Source organism: Cornus florida, unplaced genomic scaffold (genome assembly GCF_030987335.1).
Source record: "Cornus florida cultivar Cherokee Brave unplaced genomic scaffold, ASM3098733v1 CherokeeBrave_3.0.0_Hap2_Chr04, whole genome shotgun sequence".
NCBI lineage: Eukaryota > Viridiplantae > Streptophyta > Magnoliopsida > Cornales > Cornaceae > Cornus > Cornus florida.
This window is the reverse complement of record NW_026775574.1, coordinates 13,042,066-13,055,087: the sequence shown is the minus strand read 5'-3', so window position 1 is coordinate 13,055,087 and position 13,022 is coordinate 13,042,066. Positions and strand designations below refer to the sequence as shown.

Sequence of the window (13,022 nt, the reverse complement as noted above, 5' to 3'; positions counted from 1 at the left end):
ATGTTGTTCATTTTTTTTTTTTTTTGTTATTTGGTATAACATGTATTACAGTTATGGACGCTTTCGCTATTCAAAGATAGCTCACAGGGATTGAACCATTGAATGGTTTGAACTATACTACTTGGAGGACAAGTGTTGATATTATGTTGGGTTTCTTGGACTATGAGTTCGTACTTTATGAGGAGAAACCCACTGTAATCACTGAAGAGTCTTCTGAAACAGTAAAGTTGTTGCATGTTAAGTGGACTAAGGCTAATACCATGGCCATTAGGTTGATCCGTGCTTCTATTGGTGAGACTATTCGTGGCGGTATTCCTGTATTTGATACTGCCAAGGAGCTTCTTGATTTAATTAAGAAGTAGTTCATGGGTACCAAGAGTAACTTCAGTATTATTATTTGACACAACTTATGTCAACCAGTTATAATGGCAGTGATTCAGTGAGGGAGTGTATCTATAAGATATGCAAGCTGGTTAATGGTCTCAGGGAGAAGGGAATCAAATTTGATGATGAGTTATTGGTCCACATGGTGATCTATTCTCTTCCTAGATCTTTTGATGCTTTCAGGGTAAATTATAATTCACAAGAGACAAAATGGGATATTAATCAGCTATTGGCACTTTGTGTGACTGAGGAAGAGTAGCTCAAGGGTGCTAAATTTGAGTCAGCTCATCTTGCCATAAGTAATAGAAGCAGGAATAACTTCAAGTGGAAAGGCGACAAGAAAGGGAATCAGGCAATTAAAAAAAATGGAAAGTAGGACAACAAAGGAAAAGGCATTGATTATGCAAATACGAATGATGAATGTTGGTTCTGTAAGAAGAAATGACATAAAAAAAAGACTGCTACCGCTACAAACATTGGTTAAAGAAAAACAAAGCAGGTATGGGAGTTGCTATAGTAATTGTAATGTTTATCAATATATATATATATATATATATATATATATATATATATATATAATTATTGAACATTACTTTTTCCACTGTGGGACCCACCCGTGATATAAGGGTCATTACAGACCCATTTAGTTTTCAATCAGCTTTCTCTCTCGGCCAGTTTTTTTCTCTCTCTCGCTGCCTCTGTATTTTCTTTTTCTTTTTTTCTTTTGCAACTTCAATCCTTAATTTCTTCCTCATTTTTTAGAATTTTTGGGTGCCGTTTGCGACAAAATGAAGAGCACGGCGAGATCTTCAAGTGAGTGTTTTGGTGCATCCTAGGATTTCGAAATTAGGGCACAAAATTTGGGGTTTTCTCCTCCTTTGAGGTAGTGGTGTTTAATCCACAATCTCTTAGATTTTGATGAATTATTTTTCATAATTTGTGTTCTAATTTGTGTTATTTTTCATATTTGTTATGTGTTGTATATGAGATGTGTATATATACATGTTAGTTGTTATGTGATAAAGAACCATGTTAAAGTGATGTTAAATTTCATGCCTATTGTGCTTTAAAATGTTGAATTTTATGATTTTGAAGCATGATGTAAATTTCTATAATATTCCTATGAGGCATGTATATTGTAAATATTTGACTTGTAAGAAATAAAAAATTTCTTTATTGGCACGTCATTGAAATGCATAAGACATATATGCATTCATTGGGAAAGAATGAAAAAAATTGATTTGAAAGAAATGAACTGAATTTTGGGAAAGAATTTTGAAAAGGATTTTTGTGAAAAACCCGGCCGCCTAAGAGTTGCCTAGGGACCGCGGCGTTAGTGAGGCCTAGAGGGGACTGGGGAGATCGCCCTAGTGTGGTTGAGTTACCTGGGCCCCAAATGACGCCATGGAGTTACCATGAGTCAGGGACAGTGGCCAATCCTTCTCTCATGCCGCCATGGAGTTGTCATGGGACGGGTTCACTAATGGTTTAGAAATGATAATGGAAATGGTTTTAAAGAATGGGGAGTGACATTACATAGCATGGCATCTCATTGCATGACATATTCATTTGTGGTATTGAATTAATGATGTAGTATTGTGGTTATTTATATATATTTTTTTTGGGGCATGGTATGATTCCAATTTCCTTATTCCTATTCATTGTGTGAATTCACGAGGTCTAAAGAGGTGTGCCTTAGGCACTTCCTACTGAGTTTATGTTCACCCCTTATATTTAACAATTTTCAGGAAATGGGAAAGAAGTGGCGGATGACGTACCACCACAGGCCTAATTTGGATCAGAAGATCATTTTGCTATTTTTGTATCTAAGTCCCATATTTTTGTAAAACCTTAGTTTGCTATATTTAGTATAGAGATTTATGGACTCTTGCTATTATAGTTATATTCATGGACTATAATTTTATTATAAGTTGTCTAAACGTTGTAAGATATGAATGTTTGAACTTAATTATATTTTTGGGACTGTAATTATGATATTTGGATTAAATAGCATGTAGTTGTTCAACCATAAACTAAACTATGTTGAGATATAATGAATGGATGAAAGGGATGTTGAAATGTAATATTTGTATTGCGTGTTAGGATAGGTTGGATAAGTCTTGAAGGCCCAAGAGAGGCTATTGCATTTTTTGCGTTTAAGCAAGTGGTTGTAGGATCCCTTTTTAGCAAAGGTCATGCCGAATTTTCTTTTTTAAATGGTATCGGTTTAGGGTCGTTATAGTAATATTTGAATCCAACTTAGTAAATGTGCTTAATCATACATGGTGGATTGATATAGGTGCATCTATTCATATATCTTGTTCATCACAGGGACTTCGAAGCCAGAGAAAACAGGGCTGAGGAGAAATTAGTGTTGGGTTGTGATACCCCTCGGATTCGAGACACGGGTTGATCAGGATCAGGCTCAAACCTGAGGGAAATATCAAACAATTAAAGTATTTTAAAGCAAACACAGAATATTAAATGAAATAAAAAATAGAATACAGTTAAAATAAAAATCCAATAACAAATCCTCCAAACGATAATGATTAAAGTGAATCCAAATCTCCAAACTCTCCACGAGTACAACTCCGGAATCCATCTGGTGGACCCTAAACAAAATCCCAACTGAACTGAAATAACTGAAAATAAATAAAACTAAAACATCGAGAGAAGTTCTACGTAAGCAGATGAAAGAGACTGTCCTCGACAAGCACGATCAAGCTTTAAGGTTGGAACCGTCATGTACCTAAAAAGAATAAAAGAGTAGGTTAGGCCCACAAACAAGTTCTAATCTAACTGCAATCTATACAGTGACCCGATACGCAGATACATCCTAGATACCTCACAATAGCTATCTAATCCATAAGTATATATATATCCACACTAAGGGACATTTACTGGACTACAGTGGGGGTCTCAACCTGAATAGAAGGCAACATGCGAAAATGCATCCAAAGGTGGGCATGAGTACTTAGATCTAACAGGGTACACTTGAACCTACCATAGCCAGCTACGCATCCACTGCATATACGCACCCTAACCAACGAGCTTGAGACTCAAGCTCATCTCGTGGTACCACAACCATATATCTAAAGTCCGTTTAAATCCAGAGTATGTCATTCAATTATTCATTGAGATGACATACAAAACACAGTCCGATTAGTCACTTAACTTATCCAGTTGATATGACTTAACTACAACCAACTAATCCAGGAAGTCTGTAACGACCCAAAATTAGGGGCACAAACAAAACATGATTCGGAAACCGTCCGAATAAAATTATCCAAAATCATCCAATATAAAAATCCATAGTCTAGTCATAGTCTTAAATTTACTTAAATAACCTCTAACACACTTCCACTACGCTACTCCAATAATCATCAACTAAACACATCACATTCATCTACAAAACAAAATCTGCGCAAATACTACTTAAAAATTCATAGAAAATTCGTTTTAAATCGAAACGGAGCAAACGAAAATGATTTGAAAACTAGATTCAAAGTGAAACACAGCTGAGTAACTCACAGAGGCTAAAGATTTTCCAATTAAATCAGATTTGAGAAGAAAATCAGCAGTACTTAGTGTGGAGAAAACTTGGGCAGCAGATACTTCAGAATTTTTAGAAAATTCGTTTGACCTCCGAAATTGGCAAAGTAAATTTATTTTGACAGTAGACTTATGAAAGAATAAATATGGAAGTTTTGATAAAGATCCGATGTCAAGAAGTTGGTGAAATAATTTATTTAAAATCTGATTTCCAGCAGATGTAAAATCTGGACAGCAGGTAATCTCGAATTTTTATAAAAATATCTGCAAATGTAAAAATTATGAAATTTTATGGAGAAGTACTAGATGCATGAAGAAAGTTGTGGTAAAAATTTGAAAACATTTAGAGTAATACAACTCCTTGGAGAAATTATTTAACTTCTACAAAAATACAAAATCCTTGTTTTCTTACTTAAGCTCCAAATACAAATTCTATCACAAAATAGGTAAAACCAGTCTCTAAGTGAACATAGAATGGTTTAAATACAACATAGGCACTTAAACTCACAATACATCCAATTCCTCAAATATAAATTCATACAAACTTTTCCTCAAACACTTTATGTACAAAATAAAGATAGTCTCCATCTATATGAATTTCAGCAACTCCAATTCTCCAATTTGATTATGCCACCTAAAAAATAATAGAGTGAGACAAAATTCCCAGTACGAATAACTCTAATAGGCGTTCCCACCGGATTTCATACATAAGAGAGCATGCTTTACAAAATTAGAAAAAAATAAATATGAAAATTCAACTGCACCAGAGCATGTTTCCAAGAAGAAGGAGCAAGAAGATTAAAACAATCGTGACAAAAGATGACAATTTGGAACAATGATATAATATTACATTTCAACAGGGAGCTAAAATTTCAGCAATTACCAACAAGGAAAACAAGTTTTACCAGAGAGCAAAAATCATATATAACACTTAAGAAGACAAAGCCAATGTAAAACATGAAGATTTACACACAAAATCACATGTAGTAACCCAAATTAGAGAAACCCTACCTCAATTAGAAGAAGAAAAAAAAAAAAAAAAAGAAGCCAATTCAGCCCACCAATTCGAAAATCCAAGAGTGAGTAAACCAAGATCTGCTCTGATCAAAGTTGAAACTCAAAAGAAGGTTAATGAAATCAAGCTTTAAAGTGATGAGATCTAGTGAGAGAAAGTGATTTTCATGTAAAAAGAGAGAGAGAAAGTTGCATGAAGAATGAGAAATGGAGGGCTGATAATGACTATAAAGTCATTTCCAATCACTTACCAAAATGGTGGGTCCCACTAGTTAGAAAAAAAATCTTCCTTTACACAAGTATACTTATATATACACGTATTAAACATCATATAACCACATAAACACATGTACCCACATAAAATGCACTAGATAAGCGTGCATGAAATGCGATGATCTCAAAAAAAAAATCCTTGTACTCAACAATTTTGGCAACGGGTCCCACCTGGGACTTCTCAGCCCCAAAAACGAAAAAGTATCAAAATGACAATCAATGCATTTTCAAGAGTCATGAACTCAAGGAAATGCCCCAACCAATTCTCGAACCCATCCGGAACACCTCACAGTGTTTGGCACACAAAACGAGATGGGACTAAAATAATCCATAAAATGGTAAATAAGAAAAATCAGAAACGCTACAAAGTCATTCAACTTAGTCAGTTGATCTGACTTAAACACAAATAGGATTCAATATTTTACAATCCATTCCTTTAATCCGATAGGTCAGGTCTTAACATTTTGAGCTAAATCATCCTTAGTATGTCACCATCCCATACCGGTGCATACAATCCTCCATGTCCATGTAAATTACCACACATAAAAAATAGTTAAGTAATTTACAATCCAAACCGTTATCCAAATAATTGTAGAAAGATGTTTAACATTCTAGCAATTGAAATCCAACTGTAATTGCAAAAAAAAGTGTCAATACTTCACAATTAGCATCCAAAGCATGCATAGATCAAAACTAATTAGTAGATGACCCTATCATGCATTTAAAACAAGATTTATATTCATGCTATAATCCGATAAATTGTTAAAATCAAATTAGGCAGTCCAGTTCCTTCCATCCGTTCACAGTATGCTACATTGTATATTTTTATACTGTTCCATCCTTTAGCGTATGGGCATAAACCATGCAATAAGTGATTTAAATAACTCTTAAAATTTAACTTAAGAACCCCAGTACACTCACAACACAGTTCATGAATCATTAAAACCATCCAAACGATGCCTAGAAAGTTCAGAAAACATTCCCCGTGAGAGAGCCTGCTCTTAAACTTGTAGAGCAAGCTCCAAAAAGAAAATAGCAGGCTCCAAAAACAAAAGAAAAGGCTCCAAAACTTCTTGGAGCCGCCTCTAGATAGGTAGAGCCTTCTCTTTCAAAATCCAGAGCCTTTTCTTTTCCAAAGAGCCTTCTCTTTGCCTGCTATGCGTCTTCTGCTTCATCTCCGGCAACTTCCGACCTTACTGTTCTTCCTCTAAATTGCACTTAATGGTCTTAAATCACATCTAATATTAATTCAGACCTTGGTTTATTGCAGTAAGATTCAATACAAGATTAAAACAGTGGCGACTTTTTATGCTAAAACAGAGACGATGCAACCATACATGTGAGAATTATTGCAGATAAGTTTTTACAGATAACAGATAATCAAATTTAACATATAAAAATCATGCATGGTTCAGTTAATGTCCAATTAATCTCCTAGAGACTATCTAGGTGCACAGAACACAAGTCAACGGGAAAGAGGAAGAAAATAACTTGCCTGTGACTTCAGTTCTGAAATCTTGGCGTCCTGTCCACTGTTCCGGTAACACCGAACTACTGTCAAGCCTCCTAGTGCTCCGGGATAATCCACCACAACCCCACCTTGGTCCTCTCTGTTCTTCTCCTTGATAGCCCTTACAGTGCCTCCGTTCTCAACCTTCTGTTTTATTAACTAGCACTCTGTTTTTCCAAAACCCTAAACCAATGTGATCACTATATTTATAGGCGTAAAACACTAAACCCTAATCCTTGTTTAATTAGAGCAAGAGCCCTAATATAAAAAATTCTAGTCGGCCCATAGAGTAGTCTAAGTTCTAGTATACGTCAACTATATAAATGTGAATTGTAATCTAACGCTATATTCGTAACTTAAATATACTAACCTAACTTTTACATTACAATTATATTAAAACAGTGAATTACAAATAAAATAAAAATAATACAATTAACAAGTAAAGAAAATAGCACACAATAAATAAACAATGTCAATAATTCAAATAATCCACATAAAACAAGTAAATCTAGTGAATTCAAATATCATTTAATAAAAAGGAAAATAATCAATTAAACAAACAAAATTAACAAATTAACAAATAAAAATGCAATAAAAGAAAAATTAAAATGCCCAGACTATCATTTTAAAATTAGGGGTATTACATGGGTAATGCTGATGCGGTTTATGTTGTTGTTGTTGGGACGATTTCGCTAGTGTTGCACACTGGTTTTTCCTTAGAGCTTCAGGATGTTTTTTATGTTCCTACTATTAGGCGTAATTTACTTTCAGTTTCAAGACTTAATGCTTTGGGTTTTCGATTTTCTTTTGGTGATGGATTAGTTACTATTTATTATGGTAATAATATAGTTAGACATGGTTGTTTAGTTGATGGTTTATATTAGTTATTGTTGGATGATTCTCATATATATGCTTCTTGTTTTTCTGTGGATTCAATACCTTCTGGATCAAAACGTGCTTTTATTATAGAGGATTCATCTATGTCGTGGCATAGGAGATTGGGGCATGTCTCTCGAAAGAGATTTGAACGCTTGGTCAAGGATGAGATTATAAGACCATTAAATTTTTCAGATTTTGATTTATGTGTTGACTGTGTCAAAGGGAAGATGCAGAAGAAACGCAATTTTGAGGCTAGTCGGTCATCTAGTTTTTTGTACCTTATTCACACAGATATTTGTGGTCCGTTTCCTACAGCTTCTCGAAGAAGACAAAGGTATTTTATTACCTTTATTGATGATTTCTCAAGGTATGCTTTTTTGTACCTAATATACCAAAAGTCCGATGTACTTAACAAGTTTAAGATCTATCAGATTGAAGTTAAAAAACAGTTAGGCAAAAAGATTAAAATTGTAAGATCGGACCGAGGTGGTGAGTATTATGGGAGAATGGACCAGGAGGGTGTGAATCGTGGTCATTCTGTCACGTACTTCAAGGAGCAAGGTATAGTGCCATAGTGTACCACACCTGGTTCTCCTGAACAAAATGGAGTTGCAGAAAGGAGAAACCGCACCTATCAAGATGTTGTTCGCAGTATGATGAGCCATTTTTCACTACCTGAGAACTTTTGGGGAGAAGCTCTTAAAACAGCAGTTTATATTCTTAATAGGGTGCCATGTAAAGCAGCTCCTGAAATACCCTTCAAGCTTTGGACAGGTCGTAGACCTAGTCTTCGACATTTGCATGTGTGGGGATGTCTTGCAGAGGCAAAGTTGTACAAATCCTGATATTAAGAAGTTTGATCATCGCACTTTACTTATCATTTCATTGGGTATCTTGAGAGATCATTTGGTTATAGATTTTATTGTCCCTCTAGACCTATGGAGATTATCGAGACAAGTTATGCAAAATTTATTGAGAATGACCAATCCAGTAGGAATTTGGATCATCGTACTTTCTCTTTTACAGAGGAGCAATCTTCTATGCCCATTCCAATTACTATAGATTTAATTCCAACTTCAGTGATTCCATTCAGAGCTCCTAGTCCCACCCCTTCAGTTATTCCTCGTATGCAGCCTTTTGCTTCAACTTTTAATCCACTTTCTGAGCCTGCTCAACTTAAAAGATCTTCTAGAACTCAGAGGTCCGCTATACCTGATGACTTTGAGGTGTATAATAGTGAGGTTAACATTGGCAAGCATGAGGATCCAACTTCATTTAATGAAGCCAAAGAGAGTCATGAATCTTCTAATTGGATAAATGCTATGAAAGATTAAATGCATTCTATGGATGTTAATGAGGTGTGGGAGCTTGCTGATTTACCTACAAATCGCAATACGGTGGAGTGCAAATGGGTATTTAAGACCAAAAGGGATTCACTTGAAAATGTTGATAGATATAAAGCTAGATTGGTGGCTAAAGGTTTCAAGCAGAAGCCAGGTGTTGATTTTTCTGAGACTTTCTCTCCAGTTTCATTAAAGAACTCTTTGAGAGTCATTCTTGCTATTGTTGCACATTATGATCTTGAGTTGCATCAGATGGATGTGAAGACAACATTCCTTAATGGAGACCTTGTAGAAGAGATATACATATCTCAACCTGAAGGTTTTGTGGTTAAGGGACATGAACATCAAGTGTGTAAATTAAAGGAATCAATTTATGGTTTTAAATAAGCTTAACGATAGTGGTACTTGAAATTTGCTGAAGTGATTACTAGCTATGGGTTTAAGGAGAATGTTGGAGACAAATGCATATATCTTAAGGTCAGTGGGAGTCATTTTATTATTCTTGTCTTATATGTTGATGATATCTTACTAGCTAACAATGACATTCATGCGATACATGACATGAAGAATTTTTTATCAAGTCATTTTGATATAAAGAATATGGGCAATACTGAGTTTGTCCTAGGTAGTAGGATCCATAGAGATCACACGATAGGCACATTTGGTTTATCTTAAAAGGCATATATTAATAAAATTTTAAAAACTTTTGGGATGGAAAATTGTGCACCTGGTGAGGTTCCAGTTGCAAAAAGGGATATTTTTTTCAGAGGAACAATGTCCTAGGAATGAGACTGAGAGAAGTAAAATTGATGTCACCGCATATGCATCTGCAGTTGGAAGTCTGATGTATGCTATGACGTGCATTAGACCAGATATTAGTTATGTGATTGGGATACTTGGAAGATTTCAACAAAATTCAGGTATTGCTCATTGGAGGGCGATGAAGAAAGTTTTGAGGTATCTTCAGAGAACAAAAGAGTTTATCTTGGTGTACAGGAAATTAGATCGTTTAGAGATAGTTAGTTATTCTGATTCGGACTATGCAGGTTGTTCGAGTAGTAGAAAATCCACTTCTGGATATATTTTTATGTATTATGGAAAAGCTCTAAGCAATCCATTATCGCAGATTCAACTATGTATGTAGAGTTAATCAGTTGTTATGAAGCGACCAAACGTGCCATGTGGTTGAAACATTTTATTGCGGATTTAAAGGTTGTGGACTCCATACACAAGCCTTTAATACTTTTCTGTGATAATGAAGCTGTCACAAAATATGTGAAAAATGAAAAATTGACCAAGCGTAATATGCACATAGATGTAAAGTACCTTTACGTGTGCGAGAAGGTTAAGCAAGGTGTTATTGAGGTTCCCCATATAGATACAGCAAGGATGATTGCAGATCTTCTCACTAAAGGTCTTCAGCCAAAAATATTTAAAGTGCACGTGATTCGGATGGGTATTCAAGAGTCATTGTGTTATGATGTCTGATTTCTCTATTACATCATGTTACATTGCAATTGTTTTTTTTTAGTTTGTTTACACCTTATGGTAACAGTTATTTGTATGAAAATAAAGTTATGATGCATCATCATTATTATTACATTGTTGTATATGATATGTGCACGTGTTATTCTTGTTGTCTGAGAGTGGTATTTCACTCATAAAGTTGTTTGGCCTAGATGTGAAATTGGCACCACATTGGTAAATCCAAACATAACTACTAAAGTTTGCATGTGGGAGTGTTAACGCTCTATGAGGATAGCTTGGGTTAGATATGAGATTGGCTCCATATCGGTAAACCCTCACACTGAACAGAAGGTTAACAATTTGCTGTAATATGTTCAGGTGACATACCGCAATGGTATGAAGCAGGACGGATAGTGAGGTGTGCGTTTAGACCACATGCAGTTTGCACATCTCATGAAATACAGTAAAAACCACTATATTTGCTTGAATCCTAGATGGAATCGGTTTTGAGACCATGGAACTGTTTAGACTACTATATTACTTGTCTATGCATTCATGATCCACTATTGAGGAAATTTATAGAGGAGAGTGTTCAAAAGTTTTAATCTATCAATTTCGATAATTGTGTTTTCTAAAAAAAAAATGAGTGGTCACTCGACTTTTATAAAGTGTGTTACAATCCATAGTGTCATTTTATAAAACTTAAAGTGCATGGACCAAGTGGAAGATTGTTGGAAATTATATATATATATATGTAAATAATAAAAATTATTTTATGGTCTTATGCACTACGTTTTCTAAAGTAAGATTGCAATGTAATTATTGATACTTGATAGATTGGGTTGTACTTTTCAATTTGGTGGTCTAATTGGGAGTATGATTTTTATACCGTTGGATTGTGGTTTTTCAACTTATTTGGTGTGATTTAATTCTAACCATTAATATCTAAATTTCCATGATAAGAAGAGAGACTTAGGTATGCTTGTTTGTAGAGAAGTCGTCCCCCTCTGTTATTGTTATATATATATAAGGATTTTAAAACCCTTATTCAGACCTATCGTATCGACAACTCTCGGAAGGGGGTAAAGCGCTCTATTTTTCAGATCTCTCAAAAGGCACTAAGGAATTCACAAAAGGTACCTAAAGTTTAATCTTCTAATCAGGTATGATATCAAAAATCTCTCTTTAATTCATGATTAATTTTGATTTCTATATGTTTTTATTATTTAAACCCAACAGATAGCACGAACCAATAGTTCCATTAAAGACCCAAAAGCTCAAAACGACCTAAGCCAATGCTTCAGCGACTGAAAGATTCAGCAACCTACTATCCGGAAAGCTTCAGTGACTGGAAAGCCTCAGCACCACCAAACTTGTGAGCCTCTCAGTTCAAACTTTAAAAACTTCAGCATTGTTTTTCCTCCGATCATGAAGACCTACCGGAAAAGCCTCAGCAACACTCCTCTCCGATCATGAAGTGATCAAAACCGTCCCAACCAGCGAGCTTCACTCAAACCCAACAACTCCGGTGAAGGTATAACGAGAACATATATCCATTTGATTCACCGGCTCAGCGACCCAACAGAAACCTCCGTTTGATAGCTGTTGTAAGTGTGTCTCAAGAGAAATATGAGGGTATTGATGGTATTTCACAATTTTAATTTTATTTGCTTTTTAAAAAATGTTAATTATAATGGGCATTTTTGTAAATGTACAATGACGGTGACCGGAAATGAGCCAGAAATGACTGTCTGGGGGTCAAATTGCACATTTCTGATAGTTGTGGTACTGACTGGCTCGATTTTGTAGTTTAGGAGGTAAAATGTTGATTTTTTTATAATTGCGGGGAGTTTTATGCTTCTTTGCCAAAAAAGAAAAACGTCGTTGCCGGGGATCGAATTTTATTTTATTTATAATTCTAACAAGTTTAATACTACTTAGCATACAAGGATAAAAACAAGGGATAACTACCAATACGTGGGCATAAGGGTCAAATACTACAATATAATGAGGTCAAAGTCAACAAACAACAATAAATTGGGAGGACCACACAAACTATTTTAAATACATGGAAAGACCACACAAACTATTTCTACTTTGGACCACATAATAATCTATTTTACTATAATGACCCAAACTATATATTATTATAACATAAAAGCCTTAAAACATGAAATAAACTTACGAAAAGATCTTTGAACAAACTATTAATATTTTTTGAAATTTTTAAATTTTTCACAATAAATTAAAATTTCACAGTGGATTAATATGGACTTAGAGACTTCTTTAGACAAAAGATCTTATATATAAATTAAATTTAACGAAATAGTATGGCTCTGATACCAAAATTAAATTAAATGCTACCAAGATAGAAGCATGCAATATCATAGAGATAACATAGAGATAAATTTAATAATTAAATCATAGAAATGACTGCCGAACCTGATAATGCTCTGATAACGCCTTATAAAAAACGCCTAAACACCGGTAAGAACGGGCCAATAAGCCAACAGTTCGAATCAATTTACAGAAGAAATTGATAAATTAAAACTAAGGCTGCTTATACTGGTTGGATTCAAGAAAATTCTAAGATCTACACT

At 34.7% G+C, this 13,022-nt stretch overlaps 1 protein-coding gene across 1 annotated transcript; it reads left to right on the top strand.

Annotated features, from left to right (window-relative positions):
* The first annotated feature begins 143 nt into the window (after window positions 1–143).
* LOC132304730 (uncharacterized) lies at window positions 144–643 on the top strand. Its single transcript, XM_059802454.1, has 2 exons — window positions 144–358; window positions 421–643. Exons 1-2 carry the CDS (start codon window positions 144–146, stop codon window positions 641–643), a joined length of 438 nt encoding a protein of 145 aa, XP_059658437.1.
* Window positions 644–13,022: the final 12,379 nt, after the last annotated feature.